Raw genomic sequence first — 24,963 nt, 5'->3', positions numbered from 1 at the left:
AGCCATAGTTCTAATTCCAAGATGGTGTAGCGCAGGCCACCGGGAGCTGGGCACGGTGTTGACTCCTTCTCTGTGGGGAGCACAGCTACGTATGTATACTCCAGGCAACTTAGGCCTATGAGGACTGCAGGGTTCCTCAGTGGTGAGGTCTGTAAGTGTCCAAGGTATTGATAGGGATCTCTAGGATCCTCTTCCTTACCTCCTTGCAGCAGGGAGAAGTCCTTTTGGTTCCCAGCTGATCCTGATTGGGGATTGGGGTGATAGAAGCTTGGCATTTCCTTCTGCTCTCTCTGTGGTCATCTCGAGTTTCTTTTATAAACTCTTCTGATGCACTCTGGCACCCTTCCTCAATTATTTGTTTTAAAGTCTAGTTGTTTAATTGTTGTTTTGGCCGTCCTTGTGAAGGATTTCCAGCTGGCCATCTTGATCTGAGCACCTTTTCTTTGAGGTATTGGTCAGTTGGATATCCTCTTTTATGAAGTCTCCATTCAGATATTTTGCTCATTTTTCTGTGTTTTTCTTATTTAATTGTTGATTCATTGGTATATTCTGGATATGTTAAAGGGTTGCACATATCTTATTCCACTCTGACTTGTCTTTTGACACTTTAAGTGTAGTCTTTTGATAAACAATACTTCATAGTTTTAATATCCAATTTATAAATCTTGCCTATCCTTTTACCATGGAGACACATTCTCTGTGAACTTTAAAGTCTTCTGTTTTAAAATATAAACTCTGTGTTACATTTAGCAAACTCATTTGCCATTGTTTTTAAAATAGAATTTGACTGAGAAATAGATACCAAATTTTATCAGGTGCTTTTTCTGGAATAATTAAGCCAGTTAGTTGAATTTTTCCCCCTGTTCATATCATATTATATTTAATTAATGTTGTAGTTTTCTTTGTGCTTTATCCGCTGCCCTTTTTGGGATGCACCTTTCTTAATCACAGTAGTAATTTTAAAAATGTGTAATTTAAGAATAACATACTTTCTGAGATGTTATTTAAGATTTTTCATCTGTTCTCATTAAATGAGATTTGCTTGTAATTCGGATGTTTTTTAGTGATGTTCTTAACTATACTACAATAGCCATCTTTACACATTCTTTTTTGTACTTTGAGTAATATAATAATAATAATAATTATTATTTTTTTGAGACGGAGTCTCGCTCTGTCATCCAGGCTGGAGTGCCGTGGCACGATCTCAGCTCACTGCAAGCTCCGCCTCCCGGGTTCACGCCATTCTCCTGCCTCAGCCTCCCGAGTAGCTGGGACTACAGGCACTTGCCACCATGCCCGGCTAATTTTTTTGTATTTTTAGTAGAGACGGGGTTTCACCGTGTTAGCCAGGATGGTCTCAATCTCCTGACCTCGTAGTCCGCCTGCCTCGGCCTCCCAAAGTGCTGGGATTACAGGCATGAGCCACTGTTCCCGGCCAATAATTATTTTTTTCTTTGAATATTAGGGAAAAAAACTTCTAGTGACTTCATCAGCACCCTTTTCTGTTTATTAGTTGAAAAAAATTCTCGTCTTCTTTTTAGGTCCTTTTGTGTCCTTTTCATTTATTTGTTTTGGTTTGTCATTTTTTACATAGCTTCCTATCTTAATTCCAAATATATTGGTAACTAATGGAGAATCATTTACCATAAAGCTCTTAATCTTTTTAATTAATTACATATTTTTTATTTTTTATTTTATTGAGTCCCATCTTATTTCCTTTTACAAATAAGTGGTTGATTTGTGTTGTATGTTCTCAGTTAATTAGCTTGATTTTTTTTTTTAACCTTTTTTTTTTTCTTTTTTGAGACAGAGTCTTGCTCTGTCATCCAGGCCGTGGTGCAGTGGCTCCATCATGGCTCACTTCAGCCTCAACCTCTTGGGCTCAAGGGATCCTCCTGCCTCACCTCAACCTCTTGGGCTCGAGGGATCCTCCTGCCTCAGCTCTCCCCCAACCCTGTCCCCCTGAGTAGCTGGGACTGGGGCTACAGGTGTGTGCCACCATGCCTGGCTAATTTTTGTAATTTTTGTAGGGACAGGATTTTGTCATGTTGCCCATGCTGGTCTTGAACACCTGGGCTCAAGTGATTTGCCCGTCTCAGCCTTCCAAAGTGCTGGGATTATAGGTGTGAGCCACCACACCCAGCTTTATTTTTTATTTTCTTTTTCTCTTCTTTTGAGATTATCATTTTTCTTTACTGTTTGGCTTGTAATTTTGTTTCATTTCTAAACTCTCAGTTCATTTTGCTCTTACTTTTCTAAGTTTTTTTTTTTTTTTTTTTTTTTGAGGCCGAATTTGGCTTTTGTTGCCTGGGCTGGAGTGTAGTGGTGCAATCTCGTCTCACTGCAACCTCTGCCTCCTAGGTTCAAGCTATTCTCCTGACTCAGCCTCCCAAGTAGCTGAGATTACAGTCACCTACCACCATGCCCAGCTAATTTTTGTATTTTTAGTAGAGACAGGGTGTCACCATGTTGGCCAGGCTGGTCTTGAACTCCTGACCTCAGGTGATCCACCTGCCTCGGCCTCCCATAGCGCTGGGATTACAGGCATGAGCCACTGCGCTCGGCCCAGTTGCTAAGATTTTTAAAGTGATAAATTTTTCTTTGGTAGAGTCTCATCTGTTTTGATGAAATTTTTATTTCTATACAATACATTTTATTATGGTCTGCATTTTTTTTTTCTTGACCTCAGTATAATTTAAGAAAGCTATTTGGTTCTTTACATTAAAATATTTTTTATTTATCACATTGTATATAATAATGCACATATAGAAATAAATAAACATACATATTTGCAAGTGAGTGGATGTCTTAATTTAGTCCGAGAACTGAGTATGTGTTTGCAATGTCTACCTCTTTGGATTTAATGAGGAAAGGAATGACTCCTAATTTTGCATTTTAACAGCTCACTGTCTTGTCTTCTGGTTATTCGCTAAAGAAATTAAAATCGGGCCGGGCTAGGTGGCTCACGCCTGTAATCCCAGCACTTTGGGAGGCTGAGGCGGGCGGATCACGAGGTCAGGAGATCAAGACCATCCTGTCCAACATGGTGAAAACCTGTCTCTACTAAAAATACAGAAATTAGCTGGGCATGGTGGCACGTGCCTGTAGTCCTAGCTACTCGGGAGGGTGAGGCAGGAAAATTGCTTGAACCCTGGAGGCGGAGGTTGCAGTGAGCTGAGGTCTTGCCAGTGCACTCCAGCCTGGGCAACGCAGCAAGACTCTGTCTCAAAAAAAAAGAAAAAGAAAAAGAAATTGAAATCACATTATATATATAACTTTTAAACTTTTCCTCACATAAATAATTCTTTTAAAAGCATTTCTTAGGGATACATAGTATTATAAAGATCTGTCATAGGCCATTTAATGAAAACAGTTTTGTTGGCTATTTAAATCATGTTGCAGTACCTTTGTTTTGTTTATAATTTAAATTTTGTGTATTTTAAGAAATATGCACATGGCACAAAATTCAAAGGGAATAAAAAGGTTTATAGAGCAGGGGTCCTCAACCCCAGACAGGGCAGGGTTGGCAGAATGGTTGAAGGATGAAACTGTTCCACCTCATATCATCAGGCATTAGAGTCTCACAAGGAGCCAGCAGCCTCGATCCCTCGCATGTGCAGTTCACAATAGGGTTCATGGTCCTATGAGAATCCAATGCCATCACTGATCTGATCTATGAAACTGGTCCCTGGTGCCAAAAGGTTGGAGACTGCTGGTTTAGAGAATCTTTGAATTAAGCAGTGTTACTAGTTTGTTGTTTTTTTCCCCAGGCTTTTTCTTTTTCATAAATAAGCAAATATATGTACATATATGTACACTTGTTCTTTATCCACAGAAATGGTCACTATCAATGTACACTATCTGGTGATGGTACATTAAAAACAGAATTTGCTCACGCCTGTAATCCCACCACTTTGGGAGGTTGAGGCGGGGAGATCATGAGGTCAGGAGATCGAGGCCATCCTGGCCAACATGGTGAAACCCCGTCTCTACTAAAAATACAAAAATTAGCTGGGCGTGGTGGTGTGCGCCTGTAGTCCCAGCTACTCGGGAGGCTGAGGCAGAAGAATCGCTTGAACCTGGGAGGCGGAGGTTGCAGTGAGCCAAGATCATGCCACTGCACTCCAGCCTGGGCAACAGAGCGAGACTCCGTCTCAAAAAACAAAACAAAACAAAACACAGACTTTATCAACTTTACCACTACTCAATATATCCATGTAATACAACCGCACTTGTGCCCACTAAATTTGTACAAATAAAAAAATGCATAAGATATAAAAGTAGTGCATAAGAGATTGTAAAATGAACATCTGTGTGACCCCCATCCACAGAAAGAAATATAACTTTGCTAACATTTCTACATCTTTTAGCTGTTTACAGCTCCTTGCCATGCCTCTACTGGTAGCCACTATCCTCACCATTATAGCATTGACTTTGATTCTCTTTATAGTTTTATAACCTAATTATGTATTCATAAACAGTGTAGTAAAATTGTGCTTGTTTTTGGAGCTTTTCCCTGAACGTTTTTAGGTACCTGAAATCTTGTAGCCCCAGGAGCAGTCTTGAAGAAGAGGAGTCAGCAGGGTGTGTGGGAGGTGAATGGGCAAGGAATTCTACACAGGTTGGCCTAGTAAAGTTTGGAGACTTTGATCCTACCATTATTAGGTGGACTTGAGATTTTTTCTTGTACCAGGTGATGGAGTCATATCTTCACTGTTACCAGGGCTCCGGAACTAGCTCTGAGTCTGCTTCTTTGGAGTGCTGCTTCTGAAGCACCTGTTGGCCGTGATCAGCGATGGTCCTGCCTGGAGTTCTCTTTATGCCCGTTCTCTTTCTACTTTTGTTCTGCTGGACACTTCTGGTTTTGTTTGTGTGTAAGAGTCCCTGTGGATTGCAAAAAACAAAATCTAGAAAGTAAAGTCATGGTTTCTTCCTTTTTTCTTTTCTAATTTGTAAAATCTATGGGGTTTAATCTTACGCTTTATTTGTAGATGCTTGTTCCTCTATCCCATTTAGACACTTAGAAAGTTTGAACAAATCAAGGGCTTTCCTTTTTTCTGCAGAGCACATTAGATTTTCTGTAAACCTAAGTAGAAAGTGGCATTGTGGTAGAGATTGTGCCTGATTTGTAAAGAATGTTAAAAAGGTCGTAGAAATAATTTCTAATTCAATTCCATTGTTCAGATACTTTCAAACTCCTGTGATGCTACTTACATCACAACCTATTACACATACACATATGTGTAAAACAGACTGAAGTTTCATGAACAGCATCCTTAGTATATACAGTTATTCCAATGAAGTTTATTCTGTTCTAATTTTATTTTTTTTAATGTTGATTAGAGATCCATTAAATTAATTATGAGATCCTTCAAGAGATCAGTGCCTATAGTTGAAGGTACCGTGATTTTCTAGAGGAAGAGGTTAGCTCCAAGGAATTAAACTGAACAGAGGCAAACTAGTGTCGTGGTGTGGCTAAGAGTGTGGAACCTTTAGGTTGTGTGTAGTAGCTTACGCCTGTAATCCCAGTGTTTGTGAGGCTGAAGCAGGAGGATCACTTGAGGCCAGGAGTTTGAAATTAACCTGGGCAACATAGTGAGATCCTATTTCTTAAAAGAGAGAGAGAGCATGGACTTTGGAGAAGGACAGACTTGGGCTCAGATCCTGGTTTTGCCACTTTCTGGTCATATGATCAGGGCAGTCTGTTTGGCATTCTTGGGTCTCAGTGTCATTTGACCAGGGCAATCTAGTTGGCATTCTTGGATCCTAGCCTTCTGTAAAATGGCATCTGAATCCATTTCGTGTTGCTATAACAATGTCACAGGCACAGACTGGGTAGGTAATTTATAAAAGAAATTTATCACAGTTCTGGAAGCCAGGAAATCCAATATCAAGGTGCTAGTATCTGGCAAGGGCATTCTTGCCACAGCTTCCCATGGCAGAAAGTGGGAGAGCAAGAGAGGGAGAGCGAGAGTAACAGAGAGCTGGACTCTTTTTTTTTTTTTTTCCCCCCCAGAGATGGGCATCTCGCTGTGTTGTCCAGTCTGGCTTTCAACTCGTGGTCACAAGTGATCCTCCCACCTCAGCCTCCTGAGTGGCTGGGACTACAGATACACACCACTGTACCCCCGGCTGGACTCATTTTTCTAACAGCCCACTCTTGTGATATAATAATAAATCCACTCCTGTGATAATGGCATTCATCTATTCATGAGGCCAGAGCCCTTGTGGCTTAATCACCTTTTAATGGTCCCATCTCTTAATATAGTCACAATGACAACTCAGTTTCAACATGAATTTTGGAGAGAACATTCAAACCATAGCAAATGGGAATGACACTCCGTGCCTCAGGGATATGAGTATTAAATGAAAGAATAGCTAGTGGAAAGTAAGCATGCAACACACAGCAGCTTTATTAACCATTGTTATTTGTTTCAGGATTTAATAGTGTTTCTCTGATTTCTAGCCCAATGCTCTTTGTACAAATTGCAGAATCCATTATGACAAGAGTTATGGGGCAGTGTTAAGTAACAGACTAGGTAGATGGGAATTGCTTAGTTGATTCACTCACCCTTTGGGATCAGTTTAGGTGACTACTGGACTGTGTGTCCATAAACTCTGCTGGTTTATTACAGGAGTGAGAATTGTCTAAAAGTGTCAGGCAGTCACAATGCCTTCAGTGGCAGAAGAGTTAGTCTTTCTGTCCTTGTTCATGGGCAGGAAGTTAAAACTAAGGGGTGTGTTTGTGTGTAAGATTAGCTCAGGGGAAGGAAGGCTGGAGGAGTCTTCACTTCTCCTCCCATAATCTTACATTTAAAATCTGTTCTCTTCCTTTCCCCTTCTTTTTTCCTCTCCTCCTGTCTTTCTCTTTTAAAGAATGACCAGCTTTTGCCCATGCTTGGTGGCTCACGACTGTAATCCCAGCACTTTGGGAGGCTGAGGTGGGAGGATTGTTTGAGGCCAGGAGTTCAAGACCAGCCTGGTAAATATAATGAGACCCTATCTCTACAAAAATAAAGTAAGAAATTAGCTGGGTGTAGTGGTGCACAGCTGTGGTCCCAGCTACTTGGGAGGCTGAGGCAGGAGGATCCTTTGAGGCCAGGAGTTCCAGGTTACAGTGAGACGTGATCATGCCACTATACTCCAGTTTGGGCAACAAACCCTGTCTCTTAAAAATGAATAAATAAACTTTTAATATAAAATTAAATTTATATAAAATCCAATCATTAAGATAAAAACATTTATTAACATTTCTCCTTTTTTCTTCCAGTATTTTCTCATGCATTAAAAAAAGATGGCAGTAATACTGTACATTCAAACACCCTTTTAATAAAATAAAAAACTGAACTGGTTAGATAGTTTAAATCAGTAGGATGGTAGAGGAGGGGAAAAGGGAGGGTTACTTTGCTGAAAGGCAGAGATAGTGATCTCTTACTGTCTCTGAGACTGAAGGGTGGTCCTCAATTTAATCTTTCCTTCCAGGCATTCTGGAGCAGGGAAGAATCTGACTTTAAAATTGTTCCCTACTTTCTACTGTTTCTCCGTTATTTGGCATGCCCTCCTGAGTTCAGAAGAATAGGTCTTAAGGGTTTTATGCTGCTGAAAGTAATATCCCATTAGATTGCTGGTGGAGCTGCTTTTTTTTTTTTTTGTACAATGTGAAAGCTGAATTGTTTCTAAGTTCTACTAAACATATATGTACCAGTCAGTGCTTTTCAACTGCGTCAGGTTCCTCAACCTGTGAACCTACCCAGTCCTTTAGGAAAGCCCAGGTGTGATGCAGGAAGTAAGTTGCCCTCTACCACAGTACCTGAATCAAGCGTGTGCTCTGGAAATGTTGACCTGACATGAGGACAGTCTGTCTTCTCTTTTCTTCACAGATTTTTTTTTTCTTCACAGATTTTGAAGCCAGCTTCATAAGGCTATTGGACAAAATAACGAATGGTTCTCGAATTGAAATAAACCAAACAGGTAAACTCCTTTTAGATTCCTAAAAGCACCTCCATGCACTAAAGCATTTCTCACTCTTTTTTTTCTTTTCTTTTTTTTTTTCTAGTCAGTCTCTGCTTATCCAAATCACTCTTTTTAATGGTATAAATATTATGTTTAAAACTTTACTAATCACTTTGTATTATATAAATCACCATTAAATTAGAATTTTGGGGGGACTTATATGAGGAACTCACCATATAACTTTGGAGTTATATGAGGAAGCTGTGAGTGTAGATCATAATAAAGGCATATCATTCTAGATCATTTTAAAAAATACCATGTTCAGATGGAAAGACCCAGTTACCTCTCTGTGATATGATTTTCCAGAGACATACATGAAGTCTCCCAATTTGAAGGGCATACATTTGATTTAAGGAAGTTAGAAGACTGAAAATTTCAGATCCATAAGCAAGTCTCTCCTCTTTTTTTAACAATAAATATTTTATACATAATGTTTACATGAAACTTTCCAAAGTCCATTTACTTATATTATCACATTAAATTATTTCAACCAACTCTGTGAGGTAGTTTATGGGCTGAATTCTATTTATTTTAAAATTTTGTTTGTTAAAATAAGTTTACACAAGTATATGCAAAAGATGTGAACATTCCTTCACTTCTTTCCTCTTCCATTCCCCTCTCCAGGGGTAGCCACTGTCACAGCATTTGCTTACATGGACATTTGCATAATTCAGACCATCAGCAACATCATGCTCTTCATATTGTTCTTCAGCCAGCTTTTTTTTTTTTTTTTGCTAGTACAAATGTCTCAGAGAACTTTCCCTGCCAGCACATGCAGGTCTTCCTCAATATTTCTGTGGGTTGTAGTATAGTATTCCAATGTATGGATGCATGATAATTTATTTAACTCCTCCCCATTGATAAACATTTAGGTTGTTTCTGGCTTTTATTTTTTCTATTAGAAACTTGTGTCTACATTGTGTGGAAAACTGTGGCAAACATGCTTTGGCTGACTCTATTAACTCTGTACCTTTCCACACGCATTCCACAAATAAATCTCTGACCTTTTCCCTATCTTGGCTCTCTTAAGGCAAGCTTGGGTTCATATGTGGTCCTACACCACATGAGATATTCTGATCTATAGCTGCATTCAACCATATCTTATGGAGAACAGGTTTTGGGAATGAGATACTCACATGTCTTTTGCCAGCTATGAGTCCCTTAATTTCCTTTAGCTTGTTTGCTTTGAAATTGCTGGAGGTTTTTTCAGTAACTTTCATTGGTGATCAAGAAGACAGATAATTCTGTTCTTTTTTGTGTCTGTGTGAGATGGAGTCTCGTTCTTCCACCTAGGCTGGAGTGCAGTGGTGCGATCTTGGCACATGGCAACTTCTGCCTCCCGGGTTCAAACGATTCTCCTGCCTCAGCCTCCGCAGTAGCTGGGATTACAGTTGCCTGCTGCCATACCTGGCCGAATTTTTTTTTTTTTTTTTTTTTTTTTTTTAGTAGAGACAGGGTTTCACCACTTTGGCCAGGCTGGTCTCAAACCCCTGATGTCAGGTGATCATCCACGTCAGCCTTCCAAAGTGTTGGGATTATAGGCATGAGCCACAGCGCGTGTCCCAATTCTGTTCTTTTCTAGTCATATCTGCAATGTAGATTGAGGAGTAAGACATTTACATGATTCTGCTCCCACTACATGTCCTTTTAATTTTCCCATCAGAGTAGTAAAAGCCTTCATTCTGATGGTCTGGCCAGTTTCTCATTTGGCTAATTTGTATAAATAAACATATGGATTTGAAGCATTTAGTGAATATGTAGTCTTTTTATGGTTTTTTAATCTAAAGGATGGTTTTGTGGCCTTTACAACTATTTCAGATAACTGACCCAGAGTCCATTTGAGAAGTGTTCATTACTTTGATCAGAATATGGTCCTGATTGTGATTGTTTGCATTCTAGTGTTTAATATAGTAAAACCTAAATTTGTTTTATGAAAGTCCCAAGAACTTTTTTCCATTTGCGTGACTGAACATGCCTCCTTCCTCTTATGTTAAATATATTTTTGGTAAATTGTGCCAGAGGGCATTGCAAAAGATTTTGTGCAGCAGAAATACCTTGTTCAACCATTTATGTCCCCCTATTATCATTTACAGTTTTTTACATTGATATGTAAATCTAGTAAGAAGCTTTTTGGATAGCCAGGCATGGTGGTTCATGCCTGTAATCCCAGCACTTTGGGAAGCTGAGATGGGAGTAAGAGCTTTTTGGATAGCCAGGCATGGGGTGGTTCATGTCTGTAATCCCAGCACTTTGGAAAGCTGAGCCTGGGAGTTCCAGACTAGCCTGGGCAATATAGTGAGACCCTTTCTCAAAAAAAAAAAAAAATGATTAGCTGAGTGTGGTAGCATGTGCCTAGGGTCTCAGCACTTTGGGAGGCTGAGGTGGGAGGATCACTTGAGCCCAAGAGTTCAAGACTATCCTGGGCAACATAGTGGACCCTTTCTCTAAAAAATAAATAAATAAATAAATAAATAAATACATACATACATACATACATAAAAAAGAAAAAAAAATTAGCTGGGCGTGGCCCCAGCTACTCTGGTGGCTGGGGTGGGAGGATTGCTTGGCTCTGGAGGTTGAGCTGCAGCAAGCTGCGATCATGCCGCTGTACTCCAGCTTGGCGGACAGAGCAAGACCCTGTCTCAAAACAAAACAAAGCTTTTTGAATTATACAATTATGTGAGAAGTGAATAAAGATAGTAGTTTCCACTAAAGCCATAAAATAATATTAGGCATTTCCATGTATCAGTGTTAAATTAAAAGACCTATTATTAATGGCGTTGAATGCCATAAAGTACTTGCCTTTTCTTGGCATCATGTTTGGTGAATGAGGTATATGAGAAATCTCATTTCAGGGACCCTAGAGGATGCTGGTTGCTGGTGTGATGATTTAAGCACATCATTTGTAATTCCCCTCTGTGGTCAGCCTAGTCTGAGAATGTGCTGTTGGGAGACTAGGGTGCTTATTAGGATCTCTCTTCTGTGCCCTGCCATGACTCTGGCAACTCAGATGGCTTAGGGAGGACTTTAATTTATTACTGATTATTAAATTACATTCACAGTTTATTATTGTTACAGGGGCTTGACAGTAGTGAGTCAGCTTTTGGAGTAAAGTGTGTGTGGGCTCTTAGCGATGGCATTTCGAGCACTCTTGGATGCCCTTGTCAGACTTTCCCCTTGGAACTCACTGCCTTCATTACCTTTGTGACATTTTAGTTTTTTTTCTGCTGAATGTGGCTCTTTTTCTTCTGGTTTAAGGAACAACCTTATATTATCAGCCTGGCCTCCTGTATGGTGGATCTGTGGAACATGACTGTAGTGTCCTTCGTGGCATTGGGTATTACCTGGAGAGTCTTCTTTGCTTGGCTCCATTTATGAAGCACCCGTTAAAAATAGTTCTACGAGGAGTGACCAATGATCAGGTTGACCCTTCAGTGAGTATTGAGAACAAACCGTGGTGTGGTTTTTGTTTCGTCTCTTGTCACAACCCAACTTGTGAGAAAAAAGTTCCTTATAAAGCATGGTTTTATTTCAAATGTATATTGCTTTTGTTATTTACCTTGAGATTTAGAGGTTAATCACTCCAGGAGGCAGATGAACCAAAACTTAGGATCATCAAATTCAGGACTATTGTTAACAGTTACCAAGGTGCCTTTTGTTGTTATCTAAGAACCTTCAAAACAGATGCTCACAGTCTCATCATAGTTGACATGAACTATAGTTCTGTTGGCTGTAGTATGTGAGAGTGGAGTTTTTGTAAGACTGTGGTAGCTGAGGCTGGAGGGCAGCTGACCAAAATTTTGGGCAGGAGATCATAGCTCCTTGGCATTGCTACAGCATAATCTTGACTTACCCAGGCTTCAATCATAAACTCAAGGGCTTTCTTCTTCTGAGAAGAGTTTGCAGATTTAGAAAAAAGGCATAAAGTCAGGAAAGGAATGTGTGAGCTTTGGTAGTTTGTGGGTGTCAGCAAGCTTTTTATTTTTATTTTATTTTTTTTCACCAAGGGTCATGCCAGAGCAAGCTTTTTATTAAACATGCTAATTTTTCTGCAGATATGGGGAGAATGGTTTAATATCAAGCAAAACTTTTTATTGTGATCACAACTGTCTTAATGCCATTCTAGGATGAAGTGTGTGTGTGTGTGTGTGTGTGTGTGAGAGAGAGAGATTAGAGAAGTCTAGAGAAGTCCTGTCCAGGCCTCCCTCCCTTGTAGGAAGGGGTGGATTCCCTGCTTTTGGATACTCTGCTGTCAGAGAAGATATCTTAAAGCTGATGGCCGGCCGGGCGCAGTGGCTCACGCCTGTAATCCCAGCACTTTGGGAGGCCGAGGCAGGCGGATCACGAGGTCAGCAGATTGAGACCAGCCTGGCTAAGACAGTGAAACCCCGTCTCTACTAAAAATACAAAAAATTAGCCGTGCATGGTGGCGGGTGCCTGTAGTCCCAGCTACTCGGGAGGCTGAGGCAGGAGAATGGCGTGAACCTGGGAGGCGGAGCTTGCAGTGAGCCAAGATTGGGCGACAGAGTGAGACTCCGTCTCAAAAAAAAAAAAAAAGTTGATGGCCATGATGCAAAGTCCTGGCTGAGGTGGTATGCTTGTCTTTTACCATTACAGGCCAAGACCAATGAATGGGTAGATTCTGAGGCAGAATGTGAATTATGTAGCTTTTCTACTCAGGGAGGACCAGTGAGGTGATGCTGTGAGCCCCAAAGTAGAGATTGCTGATATTCATCAAGATACCTACTAGGGTATAAACATTGTTAATATGTTCTTAGGCAATAAAAACTTATTCTTCATTTCTTGGAAATTCAGCTGCATAAACTCTTTTCCCTGGGATACTGAGTATAGTACAAGATCTGAAATTCTTAAGCTGTAAAGGAATGTTGCGTAAACTGTTGAGAATATTTAATTGGTTTTTTTTTTTTTGCATTTTCTAGAAGACTATAGGAAATGAGTTCTTTGGATAAAAGAATGAGAAGAGGTATAAATACATTTAGGTTGGAAGAGGGGAAGGTGCCTCAAACAGTGGGAAAAGGACCTGAAGTGTATAGCAGTGTGTGTATCCGTTTTATGCTTTTTTTCCTATACTTGCTAGTTATCTTAAAAGCTTTTCTCACTGGCAATATTTAAAAAATTTTATATGCTAACAGTGACAAAAGATCAGTTGATGAATTTCTCAGAAATGGGACCCAAAAATCTGTTTTCATATGTTGTAGGAGTATCTGCTTTTGCCAGCTGCATGACTAAAATGACCTTGGTTGGTATCTGGCTCCAGGCCAGGGTAAAATAAATATACTTAATCCTGAATAAAGAGTGACTTCTTCAGCTCATTCCATGGCTCCTTCATTTCTAGCTTCTTCTTTTCTGTGTGGTTTCTTCATTAGTTCATGTCTGCATCTACTCTCTGCGTACAAGGATGAAATGAGTGATTCTGTCCTTAACAAACTCCTAGTCTCATGGGGTGGACAGCTGGGAACTCATTTAGGGAGATTACAAGGATGAATACCCTTGGGCTCTGATAGAGGTAGAAGCAAAGTGCTGAGTGTTAGTGTTTCTTGAGGAGGGAAAATCAGAGTCGGTCTGGGTTTTAGGAAGATAATTCTGGAGGTTGAGTGAAAGATGAATGGAGAGGTGATAGACTAGCTTGGGCATTATGGAGATGGAAGGAGAAAGGAAGGGGCAGATAGGACAACTAATTGGAGGCGGAGTGAGAGGAAGGGGCCATAGATGACTTCATGATTTCTGTCCTGGTTGCAATAAAGGATCATGAGCGTAAAGATCATTCCCATTTGACAAAGGGAAGAGGAAAATTGCAGTAGGATAATGAGTGATGCTTTTTATTTTGGTCCTGTTCCCTGGGATGTTGGCAGCATAACCATATAAGGATTTCCAGTTGGCAGTTAGAAATTATTGTCTGGAGCCTCAGAGACAGTTCATCACGATCTTACCTGCTGATACTTAAGCGTCTAGGAGTATGAGATTGATTAGGCTGAGGTTGAACACTGGTGGGTTTGGCTGAAGTCATCTTTCACGTGTTTTTCCTTTGACATGTACGGTGTGGCAGTGGTGGCAGTGGTGGTGGTTGTTGGTGGTGGTGTGTGTGTGCATCTGAATTGGTTGTTCATTTGAAACTCCAGATTTTACATTATAATAGGGCAGTGTGACAATACTGAATGGTGGTTCCTCCATGACAGCCATCAGTTGGAGGTGAGTAGCAGCTGCCTTTTTTGGATAAGGTGTGAGCTTTCAGCTGGACACTGGTCACAGCTGACCTCATCATTCATTTAAGCTTCCTCTCTGCCCTCTGTGGGCATTAGGGTTTCTGCCCCATGGTCCAAGGGACTGAGAATGGAAGAAGGAGAAATGGGTGTTTAAGGTGTGAGTGGGAGAAGAGGAGCTAGAGACAGAGTGACTGTGGAGATAGAAGTATTTGGAGAAGCCAAGCAGGAATCAAGTTCTAAGAAGTCAGGGATAATCCACAGAATCACTCTTTGCCAGAGTTGAGTCAGATTGAGCAGTGAGACATTTTTATTGACCTTTGAGAGAACAATGTCATTGGAGTATAAGGACAGGAACAGACTGAGGAACGAGTAGGAACTAGAGCTATTGGAAAGTTAAGAGATTCTTCCAGAAGTTTTTAAGAGCTGAGGTTGGGATTTTTTTTAGACTAGGGGAAATTTGAGCTTGCTTGTAGGCTGAGGAGAAGCTGTAATGGAGAAGAAAATAATTAAAAGAGCTGAGGGTCCTTGCCGAAGTCCAGAGGGGATAAGGATTGAAAAGAGAGGTGATGGAATGAGCCTTATGAAGAGGAAGAAGACATTTTCTCCTTAGAGGCAAGAGAATAGAAAGTGGGGAGAAATTTTAAAGAGAAGTTTTAGGAGGTCTCCTGACTGTTAGTAGTGTGGCACCAGAGCTCCCAGTAATTATTTGTTGGTGCCAACAAGCTGCTCCAATGGTGGATGAAGATTCCATTCTTTTCCAGTTCCCTCTTAGAGAAGGAAAAGAAGTATTATAATGTCTCCCATGTACTGGGCATTATTCTAGGTGTACATATGTATGTATGTGTGTATCCATATTTGTTTAATTCTTCTACCAACCCAGTGAGGTGGGTGTTTCAGACAAGGTAACTGGAGAGCAGGTTTCTTCCTCTCCTTTTTTTTTCTTTTTCTTTTTTTTTTTTTAGCGTAGATTGATTACATTTTTACCTTTTGATTGATTGACTGCACTGTAATGGTAATGCCTTTGCCCTGAGCTGCCAGTTAGGTTTGATCTTTGCCTTTTCTCTCTGACCGCAGAGTGGACCGATCAGTTTCCCTTAAGCAGAACTTACAGGCCACCATCACTCTGCTAAAACTAGAATGTGCAAAGCTGCAGGAGACTGTAGAGTGTTCGGCCCAGCCTCTCATTTTACAAAGGAGGAAACTGAGGCCCAGGAGACAGGGAAGTGTCTAGGGTCTCACAACCAGTGAGAGGCAGAGTAGGTCCCAAGCCCTCATCTGCTTTTCCTGCCCTTGTCCCACCGCACCAAGTTTCCTGTCCTCCATGTCATATGGAGAGTGATAAGGGGACAGGACTACACCTGAAATTACCCTTGGGCTTCTTGCTGAACTAAGTAAATTTGGCTTCACCCTTTGTGACTCAAGGTATAGGAAGGATAAACCAGAAGGAATGCTGTGTTTTTTCACCTTTTTTTCCCTCGAGAGAGCCGGTGGCTGCCCAGAGTAACTGCAGCATTGCATCCCCTACTTTTTCAGAATCTGACTTGGCCTTCTCCCCAGCTGCTCTTAAGCCTCGACTGTATTCTTCTTTATCTGGCAACGCCAAATGCACATATTAAGTTTTTGAGTGTGCTTTATTTTTTTATTTTTAGAGAGAGGGTCTCACTCTGTCTCCCGGGCTGGAGTGCAGTGGCATGATCATGGCTCACCAAAGCCTTGAAGTCCTGGGCTCAAGTGATCCTCCCACCTCAGCCTCTCAAGTAGCTAGGACCACAGGCGTGCACCATGCCCAGCTTATTTTTTTTTAGTAGAGATGAGGTCTCACTATGTTGCTCAGGCTGTAGCTTTAATATTTAAAATTAGCTAATCTTTAATGGTTTTCCTAGTTTCCCCTGCCCCACCTGATCCATTCTAAGCATGTTCTTAGGCCTCACAGGTCATTCCTAAGTCTGGTAATTTTCTGATATCACAATATTTAGTTGGCGTTTCTTAGCCTGTTAGAGTTAGTTGCAACTTGGAGATAGCTGGGATTGAGCCCCTTGCCTTAGAGATAAGGAAATTCAGATAGTTGTGATTTTCTTGTCTGAGGCAACATAGCTAATTAGAAGCAGAGCTGGGACCAGGACTAGGGCTTTTCCTATGCCTTCTGTGTGGTGCCTGCCCTCCCTGCCAACTGACAGGTCCAAGAAGGGAAGAAGTAATGGAGTAATTTTCTTTCCCATGTAGCAGTTGAGGCAACATTTGCCGACACGTTAGATAACAGTACGTGATTTGAATGTCATCTTTATACTCTTATCAGGAATCCACAAATGGATCAGAAAGACCCCAGACTTCCTGGGAGCTCTGAATGCGGGAGGAGATAACAGTAACACGTGGCAAAGTCTTGCCATTAACTGTGGATGTTGTAATTGTAGTTTTGAGTTTGTGCTGCCTCCTGTAGTTTGAGGCTGTCATCACCCCCACTCCCCAACTCCATGTAAAATCATCACCTTCCCTTTAGCTGCCTGTGTGGTACTCATCATTGGCATTCTTAGGTGAGCTGTTGAATAGTTCATTTGGTTTGCTTTGACTAGAAATGCTACCGGCTCTAAACATTAAATAACCCTACTGGACAAATATTAATGAAAAAGATGATTTTCTTCTGTAGTGTTTATACCTATAAGAATGAGTAGGGTTCTCCAGGCTGGGTGTGGTGGCTCACACCTGTAATCCCAGTACTTTGGGAGGTTGAGGTGGGCAGATCACAAGGTCAAGAGATCGAGAACATCCTGGCCAACATGGTGAAACCCCGTCTCTACTAAAAATACAAAAATTAGCTGGGTGTGGTGGCACGTGCCTGTAGTCCCAGCTACTCGGGAGGCTGAGGCAGGAGAATTGCTTGAACCCGGGAGGCAGAGGTTGCAGTGAGCCGAGATCGCACCACTGCACTCCAGCCTGTTGACAGAGCGAGACTCCATCTCAAAAAAAAAAAAAAAAGTAGGGTTCTCCATTTGTTTTCTACAGCAGTCCAGTCTCTCCATGCTTTTTGCATGATGCCTCTGATGCTCACGATGACTGTAAGGTAGGTGTAGGTCTCCATGTCATGAATGAGGAAAGTGCGGCTCAGAGAAGCCCAGTGGCCTGTGAAATTACAATGTTCCTCAGGCAGAGCCAGCCCACTCACTCAGTTATATGCCAGCATCCTTTCTGTTTACCACACTGCATCATCTACCTGGTTGCTAAGCTTTACTTGTTTTTTTTGACTCTTGTATTCTGCTGAAGGTTTAATTAAACTTTTCTTTTCTGAAATAATTTCATAGGTTGATGTTCTTAAGGCAACAGCACTCCCTTTGTTGAAACAATTTGGGATTGATGGTGAATCATTTGAACTGAAGGTAAGAATGTTTGAACTGTTGACCATATGTTCCTGTGGAAAACATTTTCCCACTGACTCACTGGAAGAGCTGTGTGACTCAGTGTATGTGTGTCACATTTGAAGTCACCAGTTATCAGAAGACTCACAGGGCTCAGGAAATAAACACTACAGACTTTGAACTGAAAGGGACCCTTTAGTAATAACAATAGTAGCTGACAGTGATGTTGCACTTATTTTGCTGTGGGGGCCGTTCTAAGCAGTTTACAAATACTAACTCCTTTTCTCCTCATGACAGCTCCACCCATGTCCCTCAGCTAGCAAGCAGTGGAGAATAGATTTGGGCCATATTGGCTCTCTGATCTAAATGATCTGGATATAATTTATGTTCGGGGGCTCCCAACCTGGATGTCCCTGAGAATTTTCAGTATTTCCAAAATCTAGTAGAAGTAGTTTAAGCATTTGTATTTTGTTGAATTATATCATTCCAATGTGGTAAACCGTTTAGCATCTCTGCCTTTTACATTCATGTTTTAAACAGGGGAAATGACTTCATTTTTATTTAATAATGTTTTGGTAGATCAGTTATTTGCATGGGAGGAGAAAAAGGGTTTTCTGATTATTAAGAAATGGGCTCAGATGATGGACTAGGTCAGCTCCATATTTTAAGGATAAAGAAGTGACCTGTTCAGGGTTAAAGAGATGAATGGCAGAGCCACTTGGGTAATCGACTTGGACTTCGACACATGCTGAGCATGTACTCTCTAGGAGCCAACATAAGGTGCTGTTGGTCTTCAAAGGAATGACAGATTGAATATGGAAGAGCTATCTGTGCCTTGTAAGGAAGCATCTGCTGGTGTAAACCTTCCTGGGCGAGGCGTCAGGGTAATCCATTGCTTTGCTGCATCCTCGCCTCATCTTTCTCACTCTCTGTGTAGATTGTACGACGGGGAATGCCCCCTGGAGGAGGAGGCGAAGTGGTTTTCTCGTGTCCTGTGAGGAAGGTCTTGAAGCCCATTCAACTCACAGATCCAGGAAAAATCAAACGTATTAGAGGAATGGCGTATCCTTTCCATTTATTTGGGTTTCTTATTTTTTTTTTTTTTTGCCTCACTAAGATAAGAATGACTAACAGCTTTACTTCTTCCCGAGTTTATTTACATTTTAGACTACAACTTTGAAAAGTCTTAACAGTGAAATCGTAATTGCTGGCTGAGTTAGGATGTTCTGTTATCTGCCTCACCATGACTAGATTGATTGAGTCATTCTTTTTTTTTTTTTTTTTTTAAATTTTTCAGTTAACATTTAAGCAAATGGCTCTGATGTATGTGATCCTCTCCCAACGGCTTTGGTTTGGGGGCCATGAATATACTGCAGTTCCTCCCTCAGAAGACGTCATCATTCGGTGAAGGAACCAAATATGAAAACACAGTTCTGATATAACATGCAAAATGATATGTGCAGTGGGGTGGGGGCCTGGAGTAGACAGTGGTCAATTTTGTCTGGACCTAGGGAGGCTGGAGTAATCATAATGAACGATATCTACTATTAAGTATTTACTCTGCATCTACTTCAGTAGTCACTTTACATGCTTTTAAGCCTCAGATTGACCGTTGAGTTCACTTACATCCTTTTCTGCAGATGGGGAAACTGAGGCTTCAAAAGCTTAAGGAATTTCTTAATAATGTCACACTGCTACTAATAACAGAGCTAGGATTTGAACCTGGTCTGTGTGACTCTAAAGTACAGGCATTGAATTTTTACTTTTGCCTATAGAAAGGAGCCTTGAAGAACAGAGGATTGCAAAGTAGAGCAAGAAAGGAGGAGGGCTTCAGGCAGAAAAGTGGGCCTGAGCAGAGGTGGCAGTGCACAGTGGTTCTAGGGAGTGGCGAGTAATGAAGTGTGGCCAGATTTCAGGTTGGTCTATGGCATTTGATGGTAGAATGGGGCATGGAGACAGGCAGGAGCCAGTGAAGAGCTGAAGGTGGCTGGAATCAGATACTATGCAGAACGCAAAGAAAGGAGGGTGGAACCCTGTGAGGCCACCAAAACTTGAAAGCAAGAGTTAAGTAAGGAGGGAAGTAAGAGTGGGGAAGAGAATAAACAAAACATAGCTTCCTGGAAGTTCAGGTCAGCACCTTAAAAGGCCCTGAGGAGTTAGCATTGGGGTGGGGGAAAAGCTGAGGGACTCAGCAGCAGGCTGTCACTGATGCCCTGGGGAAGAGTGCTGGATCCCGATCCCAAGGGACTAATTCCAGGTTGTGGAGTGAAGGGGAGGGAAACAGCAGCTTGTGGGGACCACTCTTTACAGAATCTTGACAGGAAAGAGAAGTAGAAGGAAGGATGAGGCAGTAACTTGATGAAGCGAGAGTGGGGGAGACTCCCTCCCTTTTACAAAAAGATTGGTAAGGATTTGAGTGTTTTTGTAAGTTGTTAATGTAGATGAAGCAAAGTAATGAGCTGATTAAAAGCCCAGGTGCTGGAGTCAGAAAGACGTGGGTGCTGACGCTGGCTGCGCCACTTATCAGTGGAAGCATTTGGCCCTAAGCCTTGGTTGCCCGTATATCTTTGGTCCTGTTATAACTGCTGTGCGAGACTGTCATGAAGGTAAAATGAGATCGTAGTTGCACAGTAGGAGGCACTGGTGTGTAAGTAGCATTGGGTAAATGGTTTCTACTATTCTTTTTATTCTTTCTTGAGAGGGGATGGATTCAAGGCCACAGGCATACGGTAAGGGTGGCTCCAGGTGGAGCTGTGTGGAGGTGAGTGGAAGGGGGTTGGGATGAGTTTTCAGTTGTTACCGAGTTAGGATGGGATTGAGGGTAAGTGGATGGGCAGGGTAGGATAAGAGAGTGTGACGAGGATGGTAAAGATGTGCCTTCACAGTGGAGCATCATAACTGAAGATAAGAAAAAGGTTGTGTTCCAGCAGTAAGGTCCTTGCTGAAGGTGTAATGTTAACACAGTGCCAGCTGCATGGCCATGTGGCTATGTCCAGTGGCAGTTGGCAGCCTAGAGGGAGGAGTAGAGAATGTGGGAGGACCAATTTCATCCAAGGATGGATGCAGGTTGGCAAGGTGGGTGGGTCCTACAGGAGGACAGTTGGAGGATGGGTGCTGGAGCATCGGGAAATACATTCCTCGCTGAGGATTGTCACGGGGCTCACCAGCCTGGACAAAGCAGGTCAAGGGATGAGAAACTTTAACAGGCTTAAAGATCAGGTCTAGTGGAAATAGATACATGTACTGTGTAGGACAAGAGATTGTGTTTAGGGAGTTTTGTTTTGGGATTCCAGATATTAAAAGTGGTAAAATTCTAGATGCTGACAGGATCTGGGTGGGAACAGGTGTTGGAGGCCATAGAGCAAGATAGGCTGTGGGATGACTTTCCTGGCGGGAGTGTGACAAGGAGGGGCAGACCAGAAAGCCTGCTTCTCAGGGCTGGGGTGGATGCTTAAGGTCAGGTTTTGTATTTCTCAGGAGGTTTGGGGATGGTATTACTTGGAGGAAGAGAGGTGTAGCATGGACTTTCTTTTCAGAGGCCTCGAATAGCTTGAACAGTAAGCGGTGAAGGGCAGGGAGTAGGGTGGGCTGCAGAGCCATGTGTAGAGAGAGTGCTGGTTAAGATAGAAGCTCAAACTTGGGTTGCTGCCTGAAGTTCTTTTTAAGGATCATCAAAACCACAGGAATACATAATAACAAAGCCTTCCTGGATTATAGTCTGTTCTCTGCATGGCTGTCCCCCACCCCATGTAAGCGCCAAGCCTTGTGTGTACCAGGAGAGAATAGGCAAAAGGAGAAATGGTTCCTTTCCTAGGAGCCCCCAGGTTGATGCATGGTTAAATTGCCCAGGTGACTTTCTAAGGTGATATTTAACTCTAATATTCAAATCCGAGGAGGTGGAATAAGGTTAATTAGGTTACAAAGAAATGGAAATGCAATGTAACTAGGTGTGTGTTTTTGAAACCAAATGTGCCTTTTCTACTTGAATTCATTCTTATTAACAGATGCATTGTATTCCACCATATATAGAACCCAAAATCAAACCTTGTTGATGGCCATTGAGTTGTTTTTTGCTTTTCACCATTGCCAAATACACTGCGGTTAATGGCTTTAACCACAACATTTTTGGCAAAGGTGAAAAAAAGTGTAATAAGTGTATAGGAATACACTTTCCAATACATTCCAATAAGTGTACAGGAATACGCTTTCAGTACTATTTTGGGTTTGTCTCGGGGGTGGTTGTTTTTTTTCCTCCTTATTTGAGATGTGTTTCCTTAATGCTGTATTGGCGGCATCGAACTTTCTTTGGAATCCAGTCTCTGTAGTCTGGAAATGTGATTTCTGGCAGTGTGCTCTGTTTTGACACAATCTTGTCATAACAACATGGGTTTCATCACAGTGGGGTCCCCCTTGTTCTCTCTGGGTGTGCAGATGGTCATGTCCTTTGATGATGATGCTGGGAAATGGGGAAGGGTTTTCCAAGGGAGAACATAAAAGTTAAAAGAGCTGCGGTGCCAGGCACCTTGGGTGTAACTATGTTCCTCCCTGGCTTCTCCCTCTAATGTTCTTGGAACCTCCCCTGTGTAGAACCTGAGCCAGGAAGAGACTTGTGAGGTCCCAAGTTCCTCCCTCCCTGGAGGCAGGGGATAGGACATGGAAATCATCCCCAATATATCTCTGACTGGTTGAGGCTTCCTCCCGGCTCCCCAAGAGAGTTGACACAGTGCCCTTTCTCAGATCCCTGTCTGTAAACCAAACGTTTCAGCCACTGCTCTGCAGAGCTGCCCATTTCACAAACACCTCAAAGGAATGTTGGTTTGAATGGAGATCACCCTCTTCTCCAGTTTTGGAGCCTGGGAAAAAGGAGCTGCCTTTGGAAAAAGCTTGAGTTGGTTTTGTGGTTTTTTTCCTTGCAAGGCTGATTGACTACTGGACTAAGCTTGGAGGTTGTATTTCCCGTAGGAGGGCTCAGACTGGGAGAACGAGGCCCACTCTCTTGTGTGCATTTGTGGTTTTAACTGAATTACTTCCAAAGTGCATCTTTTCCCTCTTGCATTCTACAAGATGACCTACCAGCCAGGGCCCAGAGGGAGCTGGTGTTGGTTTCTGCCAGCAGCTGTGACTAGACAGTAGTTACCTTTTATTAAATGCCACCCACTCTTTCTCACCCCTGCCTTATGTGGGGCGTAAGAGAAAAGAACATTCTGTTTTAGTTTTGCAGTGCTGTCCTAGGAGCTCATGATTTGGTACATGAGAATTAAGTGAAAAAGCTGGCAGTAAAGGGGGGTAAGTTGGAATTCGTGGGATAATCTAGTTGGACTTGTACATTGGTATTGGTTCTTAATATGGTTTTCATAAATGGGCTTTAGGAGGTTCATAAACCTGAAAAATTTTCTGCAAAATTGTGAGTATATATGTTTCTCAGGAGAGGGTCCATAGCTTTCATCAGATTCTCAGAGAGTTCTCTGATTCCTGAAAGAATAAGAACCTCTGCTTGGGATTTGAATCTTGGATGAGTAGTAAAGAAAAGCAATAGCTGACATTTGTTGGACTCCTGCTACACACTAGGCATTAAGAGCTTTACATGCATTTTATTTCATTTGTGCCTCCAAACTCTGTGAGGAAAGTGTTATGATTATCCTTCTTTTACTGATTAGGAAATGACAGCACAGAGAAGTTAGCACAATTAACCTAGAGTGATGCAGCTTGCTGGAGCTTGGACTTGAACAGAGATAATCTGATTCTAGAACTTTGGGGCTGTTAGCCATTCCTTAGTAGGACATCCATGCCAAGCCATATGGTTCTAAGCAACTCGATGTATCTGGCTTTAAAGTTCCTTTGCCTTCTTCATTTCACTGCCTGAGTTCTAATATAGGATTCTGTAGGCCCTGAATTCGTACTGTTTGTTACCCTTTGTGTTTTCATATTGGGATGGGTGAGAGGAGGAAGATGCTTTTTGGGAGTCAGATCTGTTTAATTTTGAGCAAGTGTCTTAGTTTTTTTTGTCTTATTTGTCTTTAATGTAAGTCCTAGAACTCGGAACCATGGCTCTCAACACAGGGTTACTGTGAGCATAAAGTAAGGTGATAATATATGTGAAAGAACTTTGGGAGCCATGAGCTCTGTGGGATTATGTGTTAGGATGGTGACATCTCTTGTGCTTTCCTGGGGAGAGTGGGCAGCCTCAGACCTCAGAAGGACAGCACCCACTTGGTCCAAAGGGTATGAGACCCAGGACTGTTTGTCTAAGCTGTCTGTGGTCAAAAGTACATTCTGGACTGAAGAGATGGTGATGTAACTGGGCTGTGTGTGTATTGAAAAATCCCTCTTTGCTCTTTCCTCATTTCAAGTTTGTCCTTTGAGTCAAGTTAAATATTTATTGATCATTTCTGAGTACAAAAGTAGTGTATTGGAGAGTTGGGAGGGATTACAGAGGTAAAGCCCTTGCCCTTATAGAGTGTGTGGTCTCGTTGAAGAGCAAGAACAAAATGTGTGTATGTGAAGAGAGATGTATGGTAAGTTCAAGTGGAGCCAACACTTGGGTGCCGGCTGGAGGGCTTCAGGAGAGAGATTGGGACCTCGGGCTGGGAGAATGGGGCAAAGCAGCTCAGGTTGAGGAATTTGGTCGATTTGGATGGGTGGAAGGAGTTGATGGTGCAGAGCTGAAGATGGACACACCGAGCAGGCTGAGGGCTCTAACAACAAGATATGGGAGGATCAGGAGCCACCGAGAGACTGTCACCAGCATGAGGAAGATTGGTCTTTTAGTATGAAGTTCAGGATGGGTCAAAAAAGGGAGCTAGATACCAGATCAGGTCATGTATCGTCTCTGAGCACTTTGTTTCTGCAGTTCAGATGAAAATTAAATATGTTATTGTCAGCAGTTCTTGAACATTGGGCTGGACTGGGCAGATCATATACCTCGTTCTACCTGTTGGACTTGTCACATGGGGTTTGTATCAGGGTAGTGGGAAGGTCACATGTTATTTCTTCATTTTTTTAGTTCCAAATATACAGCCGTCTCTTGACCATACATTGCACATTGACATGCTCAATACATACTTACTTTTTCTTTGACATGTGTGGTTGGGGAATGCCAGCTTCTGTTATAAAGTCTAGTTTTAGGCAATAATTTCCATTTCCTCAAGCACCAGTCTTTTCATTTGAGTTACAAATATCTTCCTCCTTTCTTTTCTGGGGTGCCCTGTTGTAGGAGTGCTAATTATCAATATTTTAACCATAAGATAGCAGGTGTGAGGAGGCTATGTTATCCACAAGTGGAGTAATTAATTCTTAAATAGTAGAAAATAGGCCCTGTAAATTAGAAAAACCTTTTTATATATCTATAAATAGCAGCAACCATGTTCTTTTACTGA

General features: G+C 41.8%; 1 protein-coding gene across 3 annotated transcripts in view; it reads left to right on the top strand.

The window, feature by feature from the left end:
* RCL1 (RNA terminal phosphate cyclase like 1) overlaps nucleotides 1-24,963 on the top strand; it is a 70,657-nt gene that overhangs the window by 22,927 nt on the left and 22,767 nt on the right. For 2 of the 3 annotated variants that reach the window (XM_002819818.6, XM_054519975.2), the window contains exons 2-5: nucleotides 7,900-7,971; nucleotides 11,272-11,447; nucleotides 17,534-17,608; nucleotides 18,525-18,649. In XM_002819818.6, coding sequence (XP_002819864.1) covers nucleotides 7,900-7,971; nucleotides 11,272-11,447; nucleotides 17,534-17,608; nucleotides 18,525-18,649 — 448 coding nt within the window. Of the gene's footprint in view, nucleotides 1-6,881; nucleotides 6,983-7,899; nucleotides 7,972-11,271; nucleotides 11,448-17,533; nucleotides 17,609-18,524; nucleotides 18,650-24,963 lie in introns of those variants that run through there. The other variant, XM_054519976.2, reaches the window with a different exon arrangement.

Source organism: Pongo abelii, chromosome 13 (assembly GCF_028885655.2).
Source record: "Pongo abelii isolate AG06213 chromosome 13, NHGRI_mPonAbe1-v2.0_pri, whole genome shotgun sequence".
NCBI classification, from domain to species: domain Eukaryota; kingdom Metazoa; phylum Chordata; class Mammalia; order Primates; family Hominidae; genus Pongo; species Pongo abelii.
The sequence above is the reverse complement of the archived record's forward strand: the minus strand, read 5'-3'. Positions and strand labels throughout refer to the sequence as shown.